Source organism: Ilyonectria robusta (assembly GCF_021365365.1).
Source record: "Ilyonectria robusta strain PMI_751 chromosome Unknown BGZ61scaffold_21, whole genome shotgun sequence".
NCBI lineage: Eukaryota > Fungi > Ascomycota > Sordariomycetes > Hypocreales > Nectriaceae > Ilyonectria > Ilyonectria robusta.
In genome coordinates, this window is record NW_025764455.1 from 323200 (window position 1) to 348479 (window position 25280).

The window sequence follows — 25280 nt, forward strand, 5'->3', positions numbered from 1 at the left end:
AGCGGTAGGCCATAGCCACAGTGGGCTTTCTCATCACCCATTCTTCGCCCCATTCCCCAACGTTGCTAATTTACGTAGGGATGATGGATGGCTTTGGATGTGGGCTTTACTAAGGTACGTAGTATGTGAAGCCCTGCCGTTGCTAGTGAGGTACTGTACGGCCTGTACCCCGCCGCCGCCCGCTGCACCCGTGTCGCTCCCACCTCTCCCACTGGCCGCTGGGTGCGCGCCGTCTGTCAGCGCCAGTTAGCGTGCCTCTCTTCTACCGGTAGTGCTCTAGTGACTCTAGTGAGTCCAGTGAGTCCCACCCGCCCACACCAGCGGCCATAAGACCCAGGCTGGTGACCTGGGCGAGCCATCCTGGACCTTGGACTGAGCATTCAGACCAACACTACGACATTTCTCTTCCGTCATCGCCTTGTTTCTGATCCTTTTCCCTTTTCCCCTTTCCCCCTCCTACAACATTCTCTCTCACCCTCACTCATCGCAGTGCGCTTGAAACTTGATCCCGTCTTGATCATTTTTTTCTCGCGAAATAACACCAAACAGCGCTCCCTTTGTTCTTGTACTTTGTAAGAGCACACTCCACCAACCCGGTTAACCCCTCTGTCGTCATTCCCCCGCCATGGGTGACGTCTACAGAGAGACCCGCACTTATCGCGAGCACGACCGGGATCGCGGCGACAGCTCTTCAGACGAGGAGGACTACCGTTCCGCAACTGTTCATCGCTACAAGGTGACCCCCAGCAGACCCGGCCAGTACGGGCGCACCACCACCGAGAGAATCGTCACCGAGGTTGACGACGACCGCCGTTCTCGCACCTCCACCTACGGTCGCACTTCCGGCGACCTGTTCGAGACTGACCGTCGCTCCAACGCGTATACCGGAGATCGCTCTCGCTTCTATGAGCCTGAGCGCGGTCGAGAGATGCCGCCGCCTCCCCCCGGCCCTCCGCGAGATGTTAGGTCACCCCGCGAATTCTATCCGCCGCCGCCGCCGCCACCACCACCCGCGTCGGACCGTCCCAGAGTCACCACCTACGAGACGAAGGAGGTCGAGCGGGTTGAGCAAGATTGGGACCGGCGCTCTCGCTTTGACGGTCCGCCATTTGAAGACGAGGTCAAGGTCGAGAAGCGCATTGAACGCCGCGACAACGGGGACTACCGCGTCGAGAAGCGAGTAGAGGAGCACGTCGACGACCGCGAAGGCTGCGAAGTCGAGCGCTATCGCAAAGAGACCGAGTACTACACCCCCGTTGACCCTCCGCCTGCGCCTGCCCCCGTCATCATCCGCCAGCGCGCTCCGGAGCCACAGCAGATCATCGTCCAAGAGGCAGCCCCTCCCGCTCCCGTCATTATTCCCCGCCGAGATCCTGGGGTCGTCGTTATCCGAGAGAGGGAGCAGCCTCGCGAACTCATCAGAAGAGAGCCACACGAGGAGGAACACTACTATCGCCACGAGAGACGAGATGTTGGCCGTGGTGGTCGCGACTATGCCGTTGAGCGATATGATCGCCGCCGTCGCGATCATGACCACTATAGCGACGATGAAGATTACTACGTCCGTCGCACTGTTGTGCGCCGTCGCGAGCGAAGTGAGAGCCCCCATCACAAGCGCCACCTGGCAGAAGGCGCTCTTGCTGGCGCTGGTATCACGGCCTTGATCAATAGCCGCCGAGATGGATACGGCGATCTTCCGGAGAACCGAGGCCGAAAGGTGATTGCGGGCGCTGCCCTCGGTGCTCTCGGTACTGAGGCCCTCCGGAGGGCGCACAGCGCCTACGAGGACCGATGGCATGACGATGACGAGTCTCCCGATCGACACTCCCGACTTAAGCAAGGCCTCGGAATCGCTGCTGTGGCTCTCGCCGCTGCTGGCGCTGCCAAGTACTACCAGGCAAACAAGGTTGAAAAGGAGGAGGCGCACCGTGGTCGCAGCCGGGGTCGCGGTTACTCTGACGACGACTACTCTCGATCTCGTTCGCGATCTGTACGATCTGTACGATCCGTCAGGTCAACCAAGAGCAAGAGCAGCCGTCGCCGTAGTTTGTCGACTGCTGCCAAGGCAGCTCTGGGTACCGCTGCCACTGCAGGCCTCGTGAAGCATTTGCGCAACAAGTCCAAGTCGCGATCTGAATCTCGCAGCCGCTCTCGCTCCCGCAGCAAGTCCCGTCTCCGTCGCGGCGCGGAGCTTGCTGGGGCCGCCGCAGCCGCCGGCGTGGCTAGGAAGGTGTGGAAGAACCACAAGAACAAGAAGGAAAACGAGAAGGATTATAGCAGCAGCAGCGACGATGAGTACTACCGACAGCGGGGTTCGCGCAGCCGGAGCCGCAGCAGGTCGATGGCCCGATCCAACCGTACAGAGCGCGCCACTGATCCTGAGCTAGGCTTAGTTGAATACGGCAACGACCCGCTCGAGCCGTCGCGCCCTGCGTCGCGAGGTTACGAATCTGAAGCGGGAGAGCGAAGACGCAGGCGACGTAGAAGACGTGACCGTGACGACTCACGATCCTCTTCAGGGTCGGATAATCATGAAAGGAAGCGTAGCAAGAGCCGGTTGCGAGATATGGCGGCCGCTGGAGCTGCGGCCATCGGAATCAAGGAATACAAGGATAAGAAGGATAGAGAGAAGAGGGAGCAGAGGTCACGAGAGCGTCGTCAAGAGCGGGAGATTGAGCGAGAGCGAGAGCGAGATCGTGGTCGGGATCGTGATGGAGACCGGGACCGTGATGGAGACCGGGACCGGAGCCGGAGCCACAGGTCCAAGTCCCGGGAGAACGGGAGACGTAAGAGAACCTTGGAGGAACCCCTTGACTCTGGCTAACCCTCCGACTTAGGCACCGAGTCTCGAGATGACCGACCCTTTGATGACCGTCGTACGCAATCGCCACCGATGGCCTCTGGGGGCGCCTACTACCCGCCTTATCCCACAGACGCAGCTCCCGCACAGGGAGGAGCTGGGTTCCCTTCATATCCAAACACGCCGAGTGACTTCCAGCCTTATGTTCCGCAAGACTACACTGGCTATCCTCCACCCCCGGCAGGGGGCACCTTTCCACCTCCGCCGCCTCCGCCGCCTGGCCCGCCTCCTCCCCCAGGACATCCTCCCTCGGGCGGTCGAATCCTGCCTGATCAAGTGAGTCACTCTCCCCAAAGCCTCTTTGGCTCGCGAGGGATAGACGAGGGTGCGTTCCGTCGTACTTTGGTCGCTTCTTCTGGGGATACAGAACCAGACACTGACAACCAATTAGCTGCCGTAGTCCCCGACGAGGCACGATCATCTAGCGCCAAGTCCGTGATCTTCATACCCATGTCGCCTACGAGTGAAATGACAATGGAGAGGCACCACCGTGAACAAGCTGAGGCAGCGGCGGTCGAAGAAGAACGCCGACGAGTAGAACAGGAGGCTTCGGACAAAGAACACGGGCTAGTGCCATTCCGTCAACGGCGGCGTCGTCGACAGTCCTCCTCGCCATCATCTTCTTCTTCGTCCTCCGATGATTCTATCAGTGGCCGTAGACGGCGGCATGGAGACGATGACTCAAGCTCGGATGGAGCAGTTGAGATGCTGCCTGATCGGTTCGACCAGGAGGGCGAACGACTCGACGGCCGATCTGCTACCCACCACAGATGGACTAGTCGGAGGGGCGACTTTGAGTATCGCCCTCAACATCGCGGAGGCTTGAATGTCCGTGGAGCATGGCAGGTCGCCGGGACTGATGGCGAGATGGTGGAGCGGTTGATGCGTGGTGTATCAGGCGCTTTGGAGGGCAGGAAAAGCTGGCTAGGCGTATTGGGAGATGTAATCGGAAGCCTGGAGGGACCGAGGAGTCAAGCTGCGATTAGGGACAACGGCAGGAACGAGGACAGGAACAGGGACTCTGATGATGACGATTCTGATGATGACAAGCGAAGGCGAAGGAAAGAAGTGAGACGACGGAGGTGACGATTTAATGACTGTGGTTTTATTGTGTGATTTAACGAGGGCTTGTTCAGTTGGATGGGTATCTGGTTTCTTTGGACGGGGATCGAGTTACTATACGAACTTACGACTTTGCCTATAAATAACGGCCGATATAGAAGAAATGATGAAATGTATCTCTTACGAAATTTGGAACTGTGCTTTGATCATAGAGGCGCTCTTTATTAGAAGTGAACATGTCTCAATCCATGAGCCTGAGTTGGCTTGTTAATAGGAGTTGTGGCTGTAGACTGAGATGATCAAGACGAATGATAAGAACTCTTCTCATAAATCTATGCTAGGGACAGAAGACTTGGTCAGTCTTGTTAACGTTGAAATGGTCTACAGTCATATAGCACGTCTAATTTGTTCGCTGATATTTCGTACAACCTCCCGCCCTACGCCTCGTGCCCCCAACAAACGCACCTCATCATAACTCATCATGCTCCTCTGCTCGTCCGCTGTCCTTTTGTAGATCGACGCCGTGCTTGCCTCGCCAGTTCTGCCACACGCCCCAGAACTCGCCCTCCATCTTCTTGTCCATCTGGTCCGGCAGGACCACCAGGTACTCGACGTACAGGTTGCCGAACTCGTGCGTGTGGTACACGCTATCGCCGTCCTCGTGCCACCTGGGCATGCCCTCGCCCGCGACCGTCTCGACGTGGCCGGGCTGGATTACGTGGCCGCGCTCGCGGCCCAGGCGCACGATGTGGTTGTCGAGATGGGTGAGGTTGCGAGTCCAGTCGCCCATCCAGGCCTCCCGTAGAGAGAGCACCTCGGTCCAGTATAGATCATCGCCCTTGCGGCGGAAGAAGACGCCGTCGACCTTGTCCGGGTTGTCCACGTCCAGTTTGGGGGCCTTCTCGGACAGCGACACAATGAGGTCGCCGGCGACCCAGTCGGGGCTCTCGTCGGCCTCGTTCTCGTACACCACGCGCGAGTCGCGGGGCGCGCCGCGCTCGATCTTGAGCGAGACGGTGGTGGGCTTCTTCTCGACGCGCTGGCCCTGGCAGTGCGGGCACTTGTGCTTGATGGACTTGCCGCGGCCGCCGCAGGCGTCGCACCGCATCTGCATCTGCTGGAACATGCCGGGCGCGAGCTGCTGCTTGACGATGCGCACGCCGCGGCCGCCGCAGGTGTTGCACGTCTCGACCTGGCCGTCGGCGCTGCCGGTGCCCTCGCAGTGCTCGCAGATGTGCTGTTTGTTCCACTGGAACTCGGTCGTGGCGCCGTTGTAGAAGTCGCGGAGGGAGATCTCGACCCGGACCTCGACGTTGTGGCCGCGGGGCTCGCCGCCGCCGCGGCCGAAGTGTCCGTGGCCGCCGAAGAAGCGGCTGAAGAGGTCAAAGGGATCATGGCCGCCGCCGCCGCCGCCGCCACCGTTCTTGTGCTTCTTGACGGCCTCGTGGCCGTGGCGGTCGTAGATCTGGCGGGTTTCGGAGTCGCTCAGGATCTCATAGGCTTCAGAGACCTCGACGAACTTGTCGTGCGCAGTGTCATCGCCGCTGGGGAAGAAAAGTTAGCAAGGCAAGGTTGGTGCTGGAGAAATGTCTTGGAGGGGCATACGGGTTCTTGTCTGGGTGGAACTTCTTGGAGAGCTGGCGGTATGCGGATTTTAATTCCTTGTCTGAGGCCTTCTTATCGACACCAAGAATCTGTCTATTGTCAGTTTCATGCCACGGAGAGTCGTGGGAAATGGGGAGGGAGACCGACCTTGTAGTAGTCCTCGGCGCAAAGAGCCAGCTGGACAAACGCCAGGAGGACGAAGATGAGAGCTCCGTGGAGCAACATTGCGCCACGGTGTGCCCAAAAAAAGGGACTTATATACTAAAAGGAGAAAATTCAGGATCCGGCGACCAGGACTGTCAAGCCAGGTGGAAGTTCAGAAGCGGTGGAGGAAAGAGAGAATGGGTTTGGGAATAAATGACGGAGCTGTCTGGCCTCAAGTTTACCAGCGTGTTATCAACCTTTGTCTATTCCGCGCCTCTTTCTGGAACAGCGCATTGCTTATCGCGGGGCCCTTGCAGGTGGGTCTGTTATCGGGAACTTTCCATTGGCTGCCGGACTAACTTTCGGATTATCTTTCTAAATTCTGGGAACGTCCCAGGCTGCCGCATCATGATTGAGCTTGAGAGCAGGCCTCAAGCTTCCAATTTGCGACCAGTCCCTAGACATTTCCTTCGCGCCGGGAAAGAAAATTGGGGAGCGTCTTCTCCTTCGAATTGGTCTCGGACCTTGACACACCCATCATGAGCTCCAAAAAGTACGCCTTCCTGCCCATGGGTGAGGACGAGGTGGGGCCTCAGAAAGTCACCAAGGAGAAGAAGCACAAGCACCGCCATCGCGACCGAGACGACAAGTCCTCTTCCCGACATTCCAGATCGCGTCGCGACCGCAGCCGTAGCCGCGAAAAGTCCCCCGGCCGAGGGTCATCCCACACCAGCCGCCCGAAGCAGTACCGCCGTCGCGATGGAGATGCCGACCCTGACGACAGATGGGGAGACGAGGAGCCGCCTTCCGACGACCCGGAGGAGGAGAACGAGCCTGAGTTTGAAGAGTCGGCAAGCAAGAGGGTTAAGCTAAGCCACGATGACGTGAAGGAGGAGGACTTGTCCGACGGGGCCAAGGAGGAGCTGGAGCGTCGCAAAGACATTGAGGAGCGAGAAGCGTTTGCGAAGCGACTCAGGGAGAAGGATGGCGGCCGATCAAAGAAGAACGACAAAGACACCGAATCATCATCGAGGCGAAAGTTGGCAGAGGACGCCGAGGCCAGAAACAAGGCGCTACCTGACATCCGTGAGAGGTCGCGACAGGAATATCTAAAAAAGCGAGAGGCAGAGCGCCTGGCTCTGCTGAGGAAACAGGTAGCCGAAGAGACTTCCGAGTTGAGGAGCGGCGTGAGATTGTCCGAGATGGAGAAGGCCGAGTTTGCAAAAAACCGAGAGATTCTGCGCTTGGCCGAAGAGCGTCTGAAGATTGACGACTACCGCGATGGCTACATGATGCCCGAGGATTATATCACCGAAAAGGGGAAGCTGGATAGTAGGAAGAAGGAGGAAGCGCTCTACAAGCGCTACGTCGAAAAGGACGAATTCGGTCAAGAGAAGTTTGTCACAGAACATGAGGAATGGGAACGAGAACAGACCTCGAAAGCAAAGGCCCAGATTCAACGCGCCGAGCGAGAGAACGAAGACTACGACTACGTCCTCGACGATGCCCAGTATATCCAATGGAACCTGGATTCCCGGATGGCAGGCGAAGATCAGACCATGACCAAGGAACAGAAGTTCTTGGCGGCCCAGATCGATGCTGCAGAGAAGAAGGCGTTGTCCATTCAGGAAACGAGAAAGAGCTTGCCGATTTACGCGTATCGTGACGAATTTCTTGCTGCGCTAGAGACTCATCAGGTATTGGTCATTGTCGGTGAGACTGGTAGTGGAAAGACAACACAGCTGCCGCAATACCTCCACGAAGCAGGCTATACGAAGAACGGCCTTAAGGTGGGATGCACGCAACCTCGACGAGTCGCCGCCATGAGTGTGGCGGCGCGTGTTGCGGATGAAGTGGGTGTCAAGGTCGGAAACGAAGTTGGATACACGATTCGTTTTGAGGACTGCACATCCGATAAGACTGTCTTGAAGTACATGACTGACGGCATGTTGCTGCGAGAGTTCATGACTGAACCAGACCTGGCAGGATACTCGGCGCTCATGATCGACGAGGCTCACGAACGGACAGTTCACACCGACATCTTGCTTGCTCTGGTCAAGGATCTGTCCCGCGAGCGTAAAGATCTGAAGTTGCTGATTTCGTCGGCGACGATGAACGCCGAGAAGTTTGCACAGTACTTTGACGATGCACCCATTTTCAACATTCCTGGCCGACGATACCCTGTGGATATTTACTACACACCGGCTCCGGAGGCAAACTACCTGGCTGCGGCCATCACCACGACGTTCCAGATTCACACAACCCAAGGCAAGGGCGATATCCTCATCTTCTTGACCGGACAAGATGAGATTGAAGCGGCTGAACTGGAGATTGCTGAGACTGCGAAGAAACTTGGCAGTCGCATCAAGGAACTCGTCATCTGTCCGATTTATGCAAACTTGCCATCCGAGCTGCAGTCCAAGATCTTCGAGCCCACGCCAAATGGGGCCCGCAAGGTGGTCCTAGCCACCAACATCGCCGAGACGAGTTTGACCATCGATGGCATCGTCTACGTCATTGATCCGGGTTATGTCAAGGAGAACGTTTACAACCCAGCGACTGGCATGTCGAACCTGGTCGTAGTGCCTTGCTCTCGAGCATCCGCCAACCAGCGCAGTGGTCGAGCTGGTCGTGTTGGCCCAGGAAAGTGTTTCCGGCTGTACACCAAGTTTGCCTACATGAACGAGATGGACGAGTCGACAACGCCAGAAATCCAGCGGACCAACCTGAACGGAGTTGTCCTGCAGCTGAAGTCGCTCGGAATCAACGAACTTCTCGATTTCGAGTTTATGGATCCGCCACCGACGGAATCGCTCATTGGCGCGTTGAACCAGCTCTTTGCCCTCCAGGCATTAAATCACAAGGGAGAAATGACCAAGCTGGGCCGCCAGATGGCTGAGTTTCCAACCGATCCTATGCTTGCCAAGGCCGTTCTTGCAGCAGACAAGGAAAAGTGCGTGGAAGAGGTGCTCTCTATCGTTTCAATGCTGAGCGAAAGTTCGGCGCTCTTCTTCCGTCCCAAGGACAAGAAGATCCACGCAGACAGTGCTCGCAACCGGTTTACCGTCAAAGATGGAGGTGATCATCTCACCCTGCTCAATGTCTGGAACCAATGGGTGGACAGCGACTTCTCCCCCGTCTGGGCCCGCGAGAACTTCTTGCAGCAGCGGTCCTTGACTAGAGCGCGCGATGTACGAGACCAGTTGGCCAAGCTCTGTGAGCGAGTCGAGGTGGCACCTTCGACGTGCGGAGCATCAAACCTTCGCCCTATCAAGCGAGCCATCACGGCTGGTTTCTTCCCGAACGCGGCGCGCCTGATGAGGAGCGGTGACAGCTACCGAACTGTCAAGAACAACACGACGGTTTGGATCCACCCCAGCAGTGTGCTGATGTCGATCGATCCTCCGGAGAAGATGGTGGTGTACTTTGAGCTGGTGCAGACGACCAAAGAGTACATGCGCAGCGTGATGCCCATCGAGCCGGTGTGGCTGGCGGAGTTGGCGCCCCATTTTCACAAGAAGAAGGATGTTGAAGAGATGGAAGAGAAGAAGATGCCTAAGCGAAGATGACAAACTATTCGCTCTTCATGCCCCGAGGCGATGGTATTAGCTGAAACTATGTAAACAATATATCCCTGGTATCTGGTCCCAATCAAGCAGCAGTCTCCTCTGCAGTTTCTGCAGCCGGTTCAACGTGCGAAATCCATTCATACAAAATATCCGTCCTTATTGTGTACTTTGTCCCCTTTGTTACCGTGGCGCCCTCGTGAAGTAGGCCCCTGTGTTGGAAGATCAAGACGTTTCCCGCCTCGGGGGGGATGTCGACTCTGCCGCCGTTTTTTCTGCCGAGAAATGAGGTGGCGCCGCCCTCGAGTTCTGACTGCGGGTCGCTCTCGACAGAGTCGTTGAGATAGAGCTGGATCGTGTAGTGAGTCTGGAACTCCCTCTCGCCGTCCTTGTACCAGTAAGGACCATCGCAGTGGGCTGAATGAAGCGGTTAGATATCGGATAGGTTATGGGCGGTTTAGTGACTTACGCTTGAAGTACTGGCCAGGAGAGTACTTAAGGAACCGCATCCGCTCGTTGACGCGGCTGAACTCCCACTTGCCGCCGCCCATGGGTGATTGAGGCGGTACGACGGCCAGCAGCTCGCGGAGGCCGTCTGCCTGAGCACAACGCTCCCAGATACGGTCGACGACGGTTTGCTGGTTCCAGATGATGCGGTCACTCTCGCGGTAGCCCGGGGCGGGAGCCTCCCATCCCGGCCCCAAGCTGACAAGGGCCGGCCTCCACGCCGAGTCGCCGGCCTCCCTCGGCACCGAGTCCTCCGCCAGGGCGATCAGCTGCTTGCACTCTTCCGGCGAGAGGACGTTTCTGAGGAGGAGGGCGGTGCGGCCTTGGTTTTCCGGGAGAGGGGACGAGGCCCAGTCGATGTGGGTGCAGGCGATGGGCGTTGCGGGGGGCGTGGTCAGGAAGGAGTCCGGGATGGGGACGTCGTTGTGGGTGTATGTGACTTGGACGGGGGCCTTGCTCTGGGTTTTGGAGGAGACTTTGACGGCGAAGGAGGATTTTTGGGGAGAGGAGAAGCCGAGTTTGGAGGCGAGGTTGGAAAACATGGTGATGATGGTGGTGGCGTTGACTTGCAATGGGTTTGTTTCTGAGTGAGACTTTGGCGGGCCGAGAGTGCTGTCTTTATGTGCAGAGATTCCTTAAGATGCAATATGCCACGTTTCCAAGCCTTGATTGAAATAAGAAACTTGTTGATGAGTCAAATGCCTTGAAGCAGTGAGGCCAGGTTTTATTTGGAGATGAAGCCAATGTTTTTGCTGTTGCCTGGCTTCTATAGAGCTAGCTTGAGCGCCTATGCCACCCAAGGCTGACAGGAGGCCTTTTTGGGGGGAGTGGCTTATCGACCGCTCCGCCCCAGCCACATTTCTGCTGTGTTGCATCCATCGTCATGGGAGGGCTGATGCGAATTCACCTGGGGCAGATTGGCTATTGGATTCCCCGCGATGCATCTTGCGCTATTGTGTTCTGATGGCTGGGAAGGCATCGGAGCGGCGGTTAGACAAGGAGTTGGAGTGCGGCTGGCCACTGAGCAGGCGCTGGCAATTGGGAGTCCAACGGCGATGTTTTTCCATAGCTAATAATAAGCCGTATGGCTGTTTCATTTCCAGCCTGGTGAGTCAGTGCTAATTAGGACTTGTAGAGTTCGGTCCGTAGTCATTGTTGAGATGCCTTGCGGTAAGGCAGCACTGAGATGTCTCTGCGTGGGGGCCGTGGGTGATGGTGATATTCGTACAGACAGCAATAACCAGGAAAGGCATGGCAATGCATTCAATTGATAGACAAGGGCACTGCCACAACAGCGGTTAGTATTGGAACGAATCATGTCCCCAAACCAAGCTTCATATCGCAACATGCGATTTACCTCTGAGCAACCAGCCTTCCTCTTCACAACTGTCCAAACAAGTGGAATTGAACAGGGCTAGTGCATTATCTGCAGGGTCGTAGGGCAGAGGCTTGCCAAGAAGGGAGGCGATCACCTGGGGGCGCTTGGCGTGCAGGCCCAGGGCTCACTGCGGGTCCCCGAGAATAGCTTCATTATGGTCCATCACGACGACGTTGATGGAGGAGGATTGCTGAGGAAAAATCGTCAAGGTTATTAGTCGTATTACACGTCGACTAGCGATGGCGTCAATTGCAAGGGGAACGACGGAATACGGCCCCATGAATAAGCATAGACGCAGCAGCAGCTTTCGCTTGACACATTCCTTTTTTGGGCATGGGGCTCATTCGGAGAATTTCCATTCAGACCAACAATGCAAACCTCTACCGTAAAAGAATATGTATGTATTGGGCGGCCGACGCAAGTCTCCAAACTATCATGTCATAGAGCCCGCACAAGCAGGGATTGCGGCGCCATTACGCCGAAACATGCAGTCGTTCTCCTGCAGGTGGGCCGCCCATTGCGACGTTACCCCGGCGTCCCATGACGCCTCTTCACGACGTCGCGGAGGATCAAAGACGGGCGATCCTGGGAGCTCGCAGCAAATGGAAGCCAGCCGCCGATCCCTGCTGCCTTTTCTCTCTCTGCTTTCACCTTCCACCTTGTCGCTAGCGGACGGAGCCCCCGAGCAGTGGAGCGGGTTGTGGCCGCTCCCACACGATGCAAAATGTTACCTAACAACCCTGGCCGCGTATCCAGAATCTGGGGTTTCGGTCCATGGCCGTCGAGCACGCAATATCCCGTGCCTGAGCGGTTTAGGTCGTACATGGCGGTTGTGGCAAGCTAAAATATCGTCAACGGCCGAGTGTGAAACCGATTCGTGATGCATCCGACTCTGTTCTTCTCAAGCGCGGTAAGAAGCCTCTGATTCTTCGACCAACTATATTGCGGCCGTAGCCAAGCATATACCTCCTCGGGAGGTATTCACGAACCATGGAATACAATAACTCAACAACCCTCGACTCTAAAGAGGCCGGCCAACCTCCATACCATGACGTCGAAGGCTTCAATCCCGGCCAACACCACGCGCGCGGGCCGACGCAGTCCGACCTGCTGAAGCGCGCCCTATCCGCTCGCCAGGTGCAAATGATTGCCATTGGCGGCACCATTGGCACAGGTCTCTTCTTGGGAACCGGCAAGTCGCTGGCCACTGGAGGGCCGGCCTCGATCCTGATTGCCTACGCCATCGTGGGCGCCATTGTCTTCACCACCATGTTGAGTCTGGGCGAGATGGCCGCCTTTATCCCCGTGGCCGGCAGCTTCTGCACGTTTGCTGGGTGAGTTGGTTGTTTCGGTGCCGTGGACTAGGGCTAATTGGTTCTGCTTAGGCGCTTTGTCGATGATGCGTTTGGCTTCGCGTTGACCTGGAATTACTGGTTCAACGACGCAGTCTCTACGGCTTCTGATCTCGTCGCTCTGCAGCTCCTTTTGCAGTACTGGACCGACAACTTTCCAGGCTGGGCTCTGAGCTTGATTTTCTGGTTTGTCTTGATTGCTGCAAACATCATCACGGTGAGAGCATACGGCGAGGTAAGCGCGCACTGTTACAATGATATTGTATTTATACTAACTTCTTCAATAGCTTGAGTACTGGCTAAGCCTGCTCAAAGTCATCACCATCGTTGTAAGTGCTGTATCTCGCCCCCTCCCCCCCGAAACCCCACTCACATTCCCACGCAGGTCTTCATCGTCATGGGCATCGTCGTCAACTGCGGTGGAAACAGTACAGGCCACTACATCGGAGGCGAAAACTGGCACATTCCCGGTGCTCCGTTTGTAGGAGGCATCGGTGGTTTTGCATCCGTCTTTGTGACCGCCTCATTCGCTTGTAAGTCTTCTGGTCCACTACCTCTAGTACTCATTGATGCGAACCATGTATAGACGGCGGTACGGAAAGCATTGCAATTACCGCAGGAGAGACGATGAACCCCACAAAGAACCTCCCAAAGGTCGTCAAGAATGTGTTTTGGCGGATCATTCTGTTCTAGTACGTCACATCGATACAGCAGAACTAGTACCAACTCACTAACTCCCAATAGCCTCCTCTCTGTCCTTTTGATCGGCCTCAACGTCCCGTACAACTACCCAGACCTTGACTCCAAGGAAACTCGCACCTCCCCCTTTACCCTTGTTTTCGAGATGACTGGAGCCCACGCCGCCGGAAGTGTCATCAACGCCGTAATCATGACGAGCGTTCTGTCCGCGGGAAATCATGCTTTGTTCGCAGGTGCTAGACTAATGTACACTCTTGCCATGGAGGGACACGCACCCAGGGTCTTCGGAAAATTGAACAGGAACCAAGTGCCATGGGTGGCCGTCCTCGCGACGAGTCTCATCGCCGGCCTCTGCTTTGGGTCCAGTTTTATCGGAGCTGGTCAGTTGTGGACCTGGCTTCAAAAGTACGCATCTACTCACATTCTGAATGCCTCCTTGTACATCTAGCTAACATCGCTCAGTATCGTCGGTGTATCAAACCAGCTGAGCTGGATTGCCATTGGCATCACCTCGATCCGCTTCCGCTCCGCTCTCGCCCTCCAAGGCAAAACGCACCTCCTCCCATTCCGCAATTGGACGTACCCGTACGGCCCTTGGTTCTGCGTCATACTAAACAGTTTCATCGTGCTTGTCCAAGGTTGGAGCTGTTTCAGTCCCAAGTTCGACGGCGTTAGCTTTGTTAGCTACTACATCGAGCTTCCGATTATGCTGATCATGTACGTTGTGTGGAAGCTCTTGAAGAAGACGAAAACTGTTGCGCTTTCGGAGATGGATTTGGAAACCGATACATATACGGCAGATGAGAAGGTGATCGAAGAAACAGGCTGGAAAGCCAAGGTCAAGAATGTAGTGACCTGGCTATTCTGAAAGGCAGATGTTAGTTTATTAGATGAGACAAATAATAGCCACTGCAGGTTCAAATCATTACCCGTTTATATGAAATCTCCTGATAGATGTTCTCACGATTGAGTTGGTACGAGTCGCGAATTTCCCTCTGGGAAAAACAGTGTCATTCTATTGGCCGATGCCTCTGGTAGACGCGATGGCTGCTAGGACAAGTGCGCTCATGACCTTGCGAACTCGGACGACTCAGTCATCCTCGGCGACTGCACGGGCTTCTTTGACACTATGTTTGACACTACGGCGTCTTCTTGTGTAAATACCTCGCTCCGAGAGCATCTTGTTGCTGACCCAGGCACTGTAGAGTCACCTTTATTCGGGTCCTAGAAGCAGCTAACCTTTATATTTTCCACCTGCACAGGATTCACCGCGGTATTTTCCGACAATAACGTTGCTCTCAGCTAAGTTATTATTTGGCACGCATTAACCCTACTATCACTCAATCTGACGACCTCAGCGCCACCGAATCAAACATCTTGGAACAAAGAGATGTATTACACATGATATATATGACCTATAAGAACATGACCATTGAGTCGCAAATTCGCACAATCTGGTTGTTCAGCTCTCAAGTTTATTTACCGATGATGCCCTTGTCCATGTCTCCCATTTTTGTATTCCTCAGGAATCACGGGCCAATTATCTATCCCGTCCTGAATCACCATCATCATACCTCCCAGCATATGATTGTTAATATGACAGTGCAGAAGCCAAGCACCGGGATTACTGGCATGATACCTAACCACTACCCAAGTCACATTGTCGTTGGCAGGGAGCGAAGTAAAGGCGTCTCTCCGGGGAGGGTTCACCAGGTTGAACTGGTCGGGGATCTCCTTGATGGCCTCGTCGACTGAGTTCCACTTGAATGGACCTACCCCAGAACCAATCTGGTACATCTTTGTGCCGTGCTTGTGAATTGGATGTGGAGGCTGCGGGAAAACGGAAGCGAAGAATACGAGGTCGACCCAGGAGTTGAACTTTGTTGACAAAGTAACGTTGTTGTGCTCATGAGGATCAGGGTGGAAGAGTGTCGGCTCGCCGGCGTCGAGGTCGATTGGCATCAGTCGCGAGCTGTTCAATGCCCAGAGGTACGATGCCCCGTCAACCTTCATGGTCAGATGGAACAAGGCATCCGCACTCGCGGGGATGGGATCAGGCGGGTATGGATGCGCAATATTCTGGTCAAAGAACACAACGTCCTTTGTCAGCGGCACCCCCACGAAATTGACGTACGGGTCGGATTCTCCATATCCGCTCGCGCCCCCAACCGAGAGAATTGCGTGGCCAGAGATCATTTGAGGCGCACTGACGGCGTTGAACCGGATCTTGAAGTCTCCTGGCTTGTCCAGCTTCACCATGACAGAGTATCTGTCGCCATTGGTGAGGACAATTGCCTGGACCTTCTGAGGCTCAATGTAGGATCCGTCCATGGCGTATACCCACATGTCGTGCTCGTCGATCGAGACAACCCCAGTGGCGAAGTTGATACCCCCGACGATGTCGATGGCGATCCACTCGTCGTCCTCGCATGATGGCCTGATCACCTCAACCTGACCGTCAGTTTCCTCACAGCCGGAAAAGGTGCCCGGGAGTAAGGCGCCCTCGTTGCCCTGGCCTCCCGTAAGTGCCATCAGTACCGAAGCAGGAAGACACCTGACAAGGTTAGTTATGGAGCCTCCTAGTAGGGGTAACATACGCTTTATCAGTCATGGTAGAGCCAGGTACTAATCCTAAGAGAGTCTTTTGAGCATCATTGACAAGCGCAGCAATCTCATCTGCTGGGAGACACTGCACGCTTCCCTTGCCGTTGAAGAGGATGGAGTCGTAGCATGAATCCTCAACCATTGCGGCAAGGGTCATGTCCCACTTAGCATCAGAAGTGAGGTGGACGAAGTCGGCAATGACGAGGGGTACGACGTTGCGCTCGGCCTCCATCATGGCGTGTACTGTGTCGATATCGTCCGAAATGAGGTTGAACGGCTTTGGGTCGCCTCGGCGTGGGTGGATGACAATGGGGCCGTATAAACCGTCTTCGATCTGGCCTCTGTAATGCGCGTGGTACCAGTAGCTGCCGTACTGGGTCGCCTTAAACTTGTACGTGAAGCTGCACTCGGGCTCGATGGGCTGTTGAGTGACACCAGGAACTCCATCCGACCACGGGGTTCCCATCATCTCAATACCTGTTGCGGTTAGGGATGGAGGGCGTAGGAGGGGGGCCTCAATGGCGTACCATGGAAGTGAATTGTCGTGTTATAGGGAGAATGGTTGTAAACATTAACAACAACCCAGTCATCTTGATCGACCTCTAAGACCGGCCCTGGCGAATTGCCATTGACCAACAGCATCTGCCTCGAGAAGCCATCCGGGGCATGTTCCTCCCAAGTAATGCTCAAGTCGTACTCCTTAGTCTGCCCAGGGTAATATTTCTTCCCCGAATGCCCGCCTTTTCCTGGACGAGAAGCTTCAGCCACCGGTCCGAGAAGAAGGAGGGAAAACAAGAGGCACTGGAACGAGTAGACCATCTTGAATGAGATGCCAAGATAAACAACTAGTGAAGGATATAATAGACAAGTAAGTTGAACGTGTTACGGCACCATTTGAGGGCTTCCTTGGCTTTCCTCACCGGCATGGCGAACTCGTAAAAATTGAGGCGTTAGGCTAGATGATATATCCTGCACATCGCGATCTGCCTTGTTCGTGGCACATCTGTTCCCCATTGATATACACTTTTTCTGTTAGCTGCATGCGAAGCTCGCTCAGCGATTGCCACGCATCCCTACCTTGCAGGACACATGCATCATCTACAAGGCGTCAGCCAGCGCCATCCGAAGTGAAGCTAGGTAATCGCTGCCATAGAATGCAGTGGCATCTACTGCGTATGGAGTTTCCTGATGGGGCAGTGGAAATTTGCCAATTGGATAGAGCCCTGTCTTACCTCGTGAAATCGTCAGCGCTAGGACTTCGCGCTGATGTCGTTGGTGATCACCCAGCCTCAGCAACGATCTTTGCGAGAAACCGATTGGGTAGCTTTGGGGGTTACATGATGGCTGAGGTGAGCCAGCATATATGTATGTCAGGCGCCTCACCGGATAATGTGTTGCATGCGTGTTTTTGGACTACTTAGATCTGACTTGGCCCCCAGAAGGCGTTTGTGCGTTGTCACTAATTAGACAGCATAAGATTGGTCATGGGGGTTTTCCAAGACACTGGGTTCGATAGTACTAGCTTGGAAATAGTTCTAACATTAAAAGAGACATGGGGAAATTAGGATGAAAGCTCTAGATCTCCAATGGCAGGGCGAGCTGATCCAGTAGGTGCGTTAGACATGCATGGAACATTGTGTCAGCGGTGATAATGTGCCCGACATTGCCCCGTGAACAGAACTAACCTGCAAAAAGAAGTGTGAGATAACTAAATCAGTCAGCAAGCCGGGAAGCTAGAGGAGGAATTTCGTTGATGTGTTGTGTAGGTGGTGTAGGAATGGATCCCATCAAAAGCACCGCCATGTCTTGACGCAGGATTGGACGTCATTCTGCCACGCGATGGAAGGATGCAACTATTTCTGGCGTAGTATCCTAGGTGAATCCAACTGAAGCCCTCTCGTGCCACCCCATGTGCAGGTCCGGATTGCCGTTCGGGCCGCGAATGGAGGGAGGGACAAGAGCATCAGTTCCGACACCTTGCAAGGCCGAAAGGCGCAAGGAGGATTTCAAAGACTACAGACCAGTCAATTTGAATGGGAAGCGACACAAAATGATGATCTTCGGCGAGGGAAGTAAGCCGAATATGCATATGACATTGGGGGATGCATTTAGTGTTGGAGAATGAACGAGATTGGATGCCTGCCAAACCTGCATACGAGCTGAACACTCCCTGGTCGCCCGAGACACATACATGCTTGTCGTCATAAAAATGTCATCAATGAACCTTGGCATTTAAAATGCATGTCCGTTGAGGCCCCCATCTCTAGCGAAAGTAAGGTCCTACAAGTGCTTAGAATATCCGTTGCCAAGTGGTGTCGGGGGCAAGAAATCGATGGCATTGCCATGTCCAACCAGTTGAAAATTTCTTCCATGTCCAGCGTTCATGAGACGTAAGCAAGACGGGCGTCAGATAACTTATATCGCCTTGATTCTGCAGCCCAAAATGCTGACGTCTGAGGCTGAAAATGTTTAACGAGATATCAGCAGCATCGGAGTTTGCGTAACGTGAGGAAGAACGACACCAACGACATGGGAGAATCCTGCATTTATGTATCAGTAAGGTGTCGGCGATGGCCTCAATTGTTGCACTTTGGGCGATGTGCCACCATGAGCAGACATGCCATGAGCCGAAACCGTAGGCGAAAGATGTGTAGATGAAGGAGGCAAAACTGAAGGGAAGAGTTGGAGAATGGATCAAGCCCGTCAGTATCGGCACGGAGATTTCATTTATGCGACACGGACAGTTTCGGGTGGCTTTTTTTTTTTTCGTATTTCCCTTCCGAAGCGGATCATCGGCATCATTTTCGATGTCAGATGCAGGAAGTCGGTCGGTGTATGAACTTGTCACGGCATGAAGGAGTGAATGGCGACGCACATATTTCGCCTGCTACAGCGTGAATCAACGAATGGCGAGCCTACGGTCAGGCTAATGCCGGCTAAACCCGCCATGACGCAGTGCTTATTTGTGGGCGTGACGCCATTACAGCACCAGACGGTAGCAGTGGAACAGCTAAGGATTCCCAACCTGGCCGCCAACAATACATTCCAGCATGAATCCACGCGTTTCTCAGCGCTGCATTTGCGGCGTGACTCATGCGCGCGTCACAATTCCCGGCCCTGAGCCATTAAAGCGCGAGTCTGGCACGAACCCACGTGCAGTTGGATTGAACAATTGGACATTTCCAATGTTCGGGCCGTCGGCCTGTAAGCCTTGCAGGTCCATGAGGGGAAGGTCTCTGCGGTGGCGGCGATAGTCGAACGGGATAGGCTATGTTTGAGTTGAAATCGAAGTATCAGCCTTGATGGGCTTCTACGAGAGAGGGGTAACTTAATACTTAAGGGACAATCGATCCCGTAATGGAATCATAACCTCCCTCAACTTACTTTGACATTTCAAGACAATTCGATCTCTCTCATCCATCTTACACCCATCCTCACCCGTTTTCACACCTCAAACCTCTCTCCATCATGCCTTTCTCTCACATTTCACTCCCGGTCGGTGACCACTTCGCCGAGATGCGAGACTTCTACAAGGCCATCCTCAAGCCCCTCGGCTACGAGCTCGTGGTCGAGGCCCATGAACCACACTCGTACTGCGGCTTCGGCACCAAGGGATCCAACATCGACTTCTGGCTCGGCGGCGGCTGCACCGACGGCCTACAGAAGTACAACGGCGACTTGAAGGGGCGTGTGGCTCCCGTGCACGTTGCCTTCCCTGGTAAGAACCAGGAGCACGTTGCTGAGTGGTATGAAGCTGCCATGTAAGTCGAGTCCCTGTCCGAGATGATGTTTCAAAAACGGTGCTGACTCCCGAGTAGCAAGGCTGGCGCCACCGACAATGGAAAGCCCGGGCTCCGCAAGGAGTACATGGAGGGTTACTACGGAGCATTTGTTCTCGACCCTCTAGGCAACAACATCGAAGTTGTCCACGTGACTCGTGAAGCTTAGGTGGTCGTTTTCTTTAGGGTCTCAATCAGGATGTCTTGGAAACCGAGAATGGTTCAGTGTTTAGGGCTTGATACAAAACAGATGAATGTACGGGCAAAGGGTGTACGGTGTTGAAATTCTGCCAGAATTGTGTTGCTGGTGCGCGGAGCGTGGGGTGTTGGTATACATGTAGCTGTGACAAATTGACGTTGATTGATTCCCCATTTACACATGGATATTCTAACAGACTGCACATGTGCGAGAGGTGCCGCAATAAATGAGCGCGGAAGTAGAATGTAAAGGCGGTCTATAGTCTAAACTGAGGTTGTTAAGTACGCTGGGTTCTCCTGGCTAAACGTTGCTCCCACTCGCACCAGCGACCAACCCACAATCCGAGGCGGATAGTTGACCCGGGTATCAGATGGATTTCCCTCTTGCGCTGGCTCTGCTTCTGCACCACTCACGTCATCTCCTTCCTCAAACCCTCTCACAATGTCTCCCCTTACTTCCGCCCACGGCAGAACGGAAGCTGCGTGTATTGGCCTCCCTTGGATTTCCGCCAGTATCTGGGTCCGTGATGGTGGCGTGCCTAGATTCCGGTTCGTCTCCCATGGGATCGGGGTGTCCTCCGGGAGTGGGAACAGCTCGGCTTCGAATTTTTGCGCTCCATACGGTTCGCGTCCCCAAGTGATCCCTCCCTTGTACCGAGCCTCTGGGAGGATGTAATTGACCGTCTTCATACGCGGCATGTAAGCGTACAACGGGTCTATAGCCGCTCTCCAGTAGCTGCTAATCGTTTCATCCTGGGATGGGCGGGGGATATCTCGAAAGAAGGCACGCCATTCAAGACCGACATTGAGCACGCGGTCCCACCCGGAGACTTTCATGCGCGGTTGATTTGGTTTCGAATGAAGCAAGGTGCGCTGATTGCGGTCCAAGTAGAGGATGTCCTTGTCCGGGTTGAACCAGTAGCCAGGGTGATCGTCACGAGACTCGAAAAAGAAGCCCTTACGGAGGGCAACAGCGCGAGATTCCGAGCACACGCGCGTGCAGACTGGAGGGGGATGGCCGATGTGGAAGTTGAAGAATAGGCATCGCGGGTCTGGATTCATAAAAGGTCGCTGCCGGGACATGCCTTTGACGTGAAAGACGCGACGGTCTGGTAGAGCAAACTCCCAGATGAGTTCGCGGATTTCGAGAGGAAGGTCTTTCAGCCCGAGCGACCCCGTCCCCGATGAGCTGCTTAGCTTTAGATCCATCATAGCAAAGGTGCTACTGCCGTCTGGTTGATAACTGATGATGTTGTGCTTGGTACGAAAACGACCCTTGATGAGAGCTTCCCCGGTAATGGAACTTTGCGCAGATGCTGTGATTAAGACCGTTTCTCAGCTCCAAGGCACCGAAATTCCCAAAGGGCTGCCTGTGATGGCTTCTTGCTAAGTGGGTCGAGGCGTTGCGGCTGGACGTGAGTTAACATGACAACAGGCTGCCACTATTTGCTGACACCACAAACGGCCGACTAGGGAGAAGCGGTGCGGATGTTTATCCGAGCTGGAGCTTGTAATTATTTCCCCTCCGTTTAAAGATAGGGATGTCATGCCTTGGAAAATGCCTTAGCGACCTCCCCCGTACTGGAATGGGCTGTCGGGCTGCGCTTCATAAATGTACAAGGTGCTGTTGTGTTGATCTGGCATCCAGTATAACCGCAACTTGCCGTCTTCAACGCTGACATCGACGGGATTCTGCGTCAACCTCACGCCAAGGGCGCTTTCCAGCGCAATTGGGACCTCAGCTAACGGCACCATGGTGGCAACATCGACGAGCGCGATGCCGCCCAGGTTGTAGCCGCCAATGGTGACCACTCCGGAACACAGCATGACGCTCTTTCCATCGTAAAACTTGCTGTGGCCTAGCCATTTGCAGTCTTGGTAGTCAACAAAATAGCTTGGGTTACGAACGACGTGGTTCGGTTTGGGCGTCGCATCACAGCCTGTTTTGGCGCGCTCGAGGTCCCAAGTCGTGGCATTGCGCCCACCCCAATTTAGAGCGGTGATGGTGTTCTGGCGAGTATCGTGCACAATGCCTCCCAGATGGTCGGCATACTGAAGCACCTGCTCTGGGTCCAAAGTAGTTGAGTCGGCTCGGTAGACGTAGGCCGTGCTATTTGGACGATATTGGCCGACAGTTCCCCAAATGTATGCGCCGTCGTAGTCAAGACCTCCGTTGTGGTATTCGCTCTCGCCTTTCTTCGTGATACTCGCATCGGCGATGCGCTCTCCCTTGCCGTTGTAGACCATCAAATGAGCGAAACCTTGGCCTGCTGTGCGATCTGTTCCATTGATGGTCTCGCCATACTTTTCGGTGTGCTCGGTGTACTCTCCGCAACTGACCACGTAGCGATCGTTGCTGAGACGCACCATGCCTTCTGGCTCGAAGGTATCTCCCTCGAAGCTGATGTTTGCGATACTTTTCCACACAGTGGAACGACCAAGGGTCTGGAATAGTTCAATGATTTGTTCTCCATCCGAGCCGGCATGCGACGCTGGCAGCGGAGACGGAGCTAACGACTCGTTCTTGTAAAAGGTAATGTTGAGGGCTGCCGCCAAAGGGGCGCAGGTCTTAAGAGTGCTTGAGAACTTCATATCTGGCGGACCAGTGTTAAAACCCACACCAATGTGAGGTCCAAGAAAGAAGAGAGCCCCGACAACGACGAGCGGCACCGTCAATTTAAGGGCCGTGTACGACCACGCGCGGAAATCCTTGGGCAACGGCTCACCAGAGTCACTCATTGTACCCCGGTCGCGATCGGCAGCCGGTCGCCCGTAGTCGTGCATCTCCTGTTGCATATTGCAGCGGCAACTGAAAAGGCATCGGAGATGTTCTAGTGGAAATGCGTCGATGAGCAGAGCAGGATGAACTCTCGCGATGCATCGCCTGTGAGTGAGGATGCAACAACCAACCCAATGACTGGCTGCCATCACGTGGCGTGGGGCCCGGATGGTCCGGCCTGTTTACGGCGGTGGGGTGGCTGCTCCGGCCGGGGACTGTGGGCCATTGCTCTTAACTAACAAGCCTGGGACAGTTGGCGAGACTCTGGGATAAAAGAGAAAGGATGCTCAAATTGTCGAGGATTTTATTACAGGACCGTATTTTCACACAAGCACAAGTTTGTATGGACGAAGTATTCCTTGACCACCTGCACCTAACTCCCAGGAGCGTGCGTGACGTTCGCCCAGCAGTCTTTGGAACCTTGGAATAAAAACGGCAAAGAATGTATACAACTCAGAAAGATCAATCGTATCAAAATACTTCGACCGGACTCCAAAATCAGGTGGTTGCATCCACATGTAACAGTGTCATACGTGCATCACGAAGGTCAAAACAAATGTCCTTTCATCAAAAATGAAAAAGATTTCTCAGTTCAAAAAGTGCCCGACTGTCCTTAACTATAAGGGTGCGAGATGACTCTACATAACATACTCCCCATTGCCTTCGCCGTAGGGGCGAGAACTGTAATTAGAGGTCTCGGTCCAAATCGACCTGGCCCATCAGTGACGCTAAATCGTCCACATCACCATCCGATCCGCGATCCGTGGACCTGTCCACTGGAAGCACAGCCGAGTATGTAAAAGAGTCCTCTCCTCTGTAGCTCGAAGGTGTCTTCATCCTAACGATATCAAAAGCCTCTTTGCGCACCTTCCGAAGCATTCTGTCAAGAATGTCCTGTCTTCTCTGTACCCCTTCCTCGCCTTGAGTGCTAAGTACGTCGGGAAAGCGCCAACTGATGTACAGATTCCCATGAGTGGGACGGCGTCTGATGTGCGACGGATGAGCTTCAAAGTAGTAATCGCAGAGCTTGCAGGTTGGCTTGCTGCTACCGATATACATCCATCCATTGAAGAAGAAATGGTTTTGCAAAAGACCTTGTTTATCCAGCTGGTCCAAAAGCAGGACCTCTGAATGGACAATGGGGTGGAAGGTGTCCCGTTTATACTCCTCCTGGATCAATTTGTCAAGGTCGAACATTTGGAGATCGCGAACGAAATTTCGAAAGGTTTCCATTATGTCGGGCTTGCGAGTCATTCGGCCGACAATTCCTTCTGCACTTTGGCTCTTGTTTCGGGATGGCCGCGGCATGCGCTCACTGGATTCGTAGAAGGACACGTCGAATCGTTTAAAGAGTACAGGCCACTTTCGCTTTGCTCGTAGCATGAATCGGACAGACTGAGAATATGCCAGTGTACGATTGATCATATGCTGGAGGTCCGACCAACAATCCTCGCTTGGGACGCCGAGCATGCGACCTTCGAGGGCACGTTCAGTCATCACACGCCCAGAGGATGACAGCTGAATCCGCTCAAGCATGAGAATGATTTGGTGGCATTTTTCGACAACTGATAAACAAAAAATGTGAGTTCAAAACGCATGTATACATTGTTAAAGATCTTGGGATTCCTTACAAGACTGGTCCGACGAGCTAACCAAAGGTTCAAGGTCAACCAAATTGGCCAACGCCCTGAGAATCACGGCAATCGCCTGGTCTTTTAACGTCAGTATTAAATCTCATAAACTCGCTTGTTAGGCGGAGTGTTTCTAACTCACTCTTCTCATCGACGCTGCTAAGGCATATGCTGATACACTTGCTTGCTTGGGCTATGATCTGTTTGATGTAGTAGGTCACTCTCGGCCGGTTGAAGCTCAAGACATTAGAGAGGAGAGTTGCGAAGACCTCTTTTTCTTTTCCAATATCCTCAGAAGCTTCGTTTGCCTTTTCAAGGAGCCCTTTGACATAGATCTTGGTCGTCTCTAGCTCCCCGTGCGTGCGCTGATTCGAAGCAAACCAGTAGTGCACCAGGTCCTCTTCAGCCTGATCCTGCAAGACGCAGAAGGAAGTGATTGTTGCCCCACAATCTCCTTTGACGTTGTCGCAGACGTGGCCTAGCTTGTACACAAAGGCCTTGAAGATTTCTTCGTCATCCTCAATGTCAATTGATGCCTCCAAGCTGGGTGAAACGGCCGTCTTTCTTGTTGCGGAACCAAGGGCCTTGAGAAGCACCAATGGCTCGAAAAACTTGTGAATTTCTCGAGATTTCATGGGAGTGATTTCTAGATACAACATGTCAGTAATTGAATTATTCGGCATTGTGTGGGCTCTTACCAGACATGCTTGCGACGAGAGTGTTCGCGTAACTCGGGGGAAAATTCCAGATTGATGATAATTTACTGAGAAAGGGCTGATTGCAGTGAGATAATGAATCTTTGTTGTCTTCTGGACGTTTTTTTGGGAATCTGCGTCCATATTTATGCCCAACGTGAGGTACCATTTGATCTCACTCCCTTCCGTCCCACTTCACCAACAAGGCTCCCACACCTACTGACAACGAACATGTTCGAATAGAATCGAACGGAGGCCGACCATGCACGTGAGATAAACTAGACAGCTGAGCTCATTAATTGGGGGGTCCCTCCCTCCATCATCCGACGGAACGCCAATCACACCTGCAGGGTGGCATCGCACGTATCAGTGTTGGCCCATTTGAGCAGCCCGCGTCTGGGCGAGACCGCAACAAGGCGAC

At 54.1% G+C, this 25280-nt stretch overlaps 11 protein-coding genes across 11 annotated transcripts; 5 read left to right on the forward strand and 6 right to left on the reverse strand.

Annotated features, from left to right (window-relative positions):
- Positions 1-625: 625 nt before the first annotated feature.
- Positions 626-3946, forward strand: BGZ61DRAFT_536616 (uncharacterized protein; the record flags this gene model as incomplete). Its single annotated transcript, XM_046254427.1, has 3 exons — positions 626-2786; positions 2838-3185; positions 3252-3946. 3 exons carry the CDS (start codon positions 626-628, stop codon positions 3944-3946), a joined length of 3204 nt encoding a protein of 1067 aa, XP_046099599.1.
- A 281-nt stretch (positions 3947-4227) lies between these two features.
- On the reverse strand, positions 4228-5920 carry BGZ61DRAFT_591569 (DnaJ domain-containing protein). The gene is made up of 3 exons (XM_046256688.1): positions 5675-5920; positions 5528-5616; positions 4228-5466 (listed from the first exon to the last, which is right to left on the reverse strand). The coding sequence occupies exons 1-3, from the start codon at positions 5750-5752 to the stop codon at positions 4392-4394; spliced, it is 1242 nt and encodes a 413-aa protein (XP_046099600.1). The 5' UTR covers positions 5753-5920; the 3' UTR covers positions 4228-4391.
- A 290-nt stretch (positions 5921-6210) lies between these two features.
- Positions 6211-9240, forward strand: BGZ61DRAFT_536618 (P-loop containing nucleoside triphosphate hydrolase protein; the record flags this gene model as incomplete). Its single annotated transcript, XM_046254428.1, has 1 exon — positions 6211-9240. The coding sequence occupies one exon, from the start codon at positions 6211-6213 to the stop codon at positions 9238-9240; it is 3030 nt and encodes a 1009-aa protein (XP_046099601.1).
- An 82-nt stretch (positions 9241-9322) lies between these two features.
- Positions 9323-10286, reverse strand: BGZ61DRAFT_361544 (uncharacterized protein; the record flags this gene model as incomplete). Its single annotated transcript, XM_046241276.1, has 2 exons — positions 9323-9654; positions 9707-10286. The coding sequence occupies 2 exons, from the start codon at positions 10284-10286 to the stop codon at positions 9323-9325; spliced, it is 912 nt and encodes a 303-aa protein (XP_046099602.1).
- A 123-nt stretch (positions 10287-10409) lies between these two features.
- BGZ61DRAFT_102801 (uncharacterized protein) lies at positions 10410-11056 on the forward strand. The gene has a single exon (XM_046236843.1). It carries the CDS (start codon positions 10534-10536, stop codon positions 10864-10866), a length of 333 nt encoding a protein of 110 aa, XP_046099603.1. The 5' UTR covers positions 10410-10533; the 3' UTR covers positions 10867-11056.
- A 629-nt stretch (positions 11057-11685) lies between these two features.
- On the forward strand, positions 11686-14098 carry BGZ61DRAFT_458710 (amino acid permease/ SLC12A domain-containing protein). Its single transcript, XM_046246797.1, has 7 exons — positions 11686-12456; positions 12508-12709; positions 12762-12803; positions 12860-13007; positions 13061-13166; positions 13219-13578; positions 13636-14098. Exons 1-7 carry the CDS (start codon positions 12113-12115, stop codon positions 14039-14041), a joined length of 1608 nt encoding a protein of 535 aa, XP_046099604.1. The 5' UTR covers positions 11686-12112; the 3' UTR covers positions 14042-14098.
- A 554-nt stretch (positions 14099-14652) lies between these two features.
- On the reverse strand, positions 14653-16596 carry BGZ61DRAFT_536621 (multicopper oxidase-domain-containing protein; the record flags this gene model as incomplete). The annotated part of the gene is made up of 3 exons (XM_046254429.1): positions 14653-15727; positions 15771-16254; positions 16305-16596. 3 exons carry the CDS (start codon positions 16594-16596, stop codon positions 14653-14655), a joined length of 1851 nt encoding a protein of 616 aa, XP_046099605.1.
- Positions 16597-18810: 2214 nt separating this feature from the next.
- BGZ61DRAFT_458714 (Glyoxalase/Bleomycin resistance protein/Dihydroxybiphenyl dioxygenase) lies at positions 18811-19928 on the forward strand. The gene is made up of 2 exons (XM_046246798.1): positions 18811-19538; positions 19596-19928. The coding sequence occupies exons 1-2, from the start codon at positions 19246-19248 to the stop codon at positions 19723-19725; spliced, it is 423 nt and encodes a 140-aa protein (XP_046099606.1). The 5' UTR covers positions 18811-19245; the 3' UTR covers positions 19726-19928.
- A 153-nt stretch (positions 19929-20081) lies between these two features.
- On the reverse strand, positions 20082-20927 carry BGZ61DRAFT_289690 (uncharacterized protein; the record flags this gene model as incomplete). Its single annotated transcript, XM_046238557.1, has 1 exon — positions 20082-20927. A coding segment is annotated over one exon (846 nt), but the record flags the coding sequence as incomplete, so codon positions are not given.
- Positions 20928-21317: 390 nt separating this feature from the next.
- On the reverse strand, positions 21318-22346 carry BGZ61DRAFT_361762 (uncharacterized protein; the record flags this gene model as incomplete). Its single annotated transcript, XM_046241293.1, has 1 exon — positions 21318-22346. One exon carries the CDS (start codon positions 22344-22346, stop codon positions 21318-21320), a length of 1029 nt encoding a protein of 342 aa, XP_046099608.1.
- An 874-nt stretch (positions 22347-23220) lies between these two features.
- BGZ61DRAFT_362070 (uncharacterized protein) lies at positions 23221-24799 on the reverse strand (the record flags this gene model as incomplete). The annotated part of the gene is made up of 2 exons (XM_046241332.1): positions 23221-24098; positions 24307-24799. 2 exons carry the CDS (start codon positions 24797-24799, stop codon positions 23221-23223), a joined length of 1371 nt encoding a protein of 456 aa, XP_046099609.1.
- Positions 24800-25280: the final 481 nt, after the last annotated feature.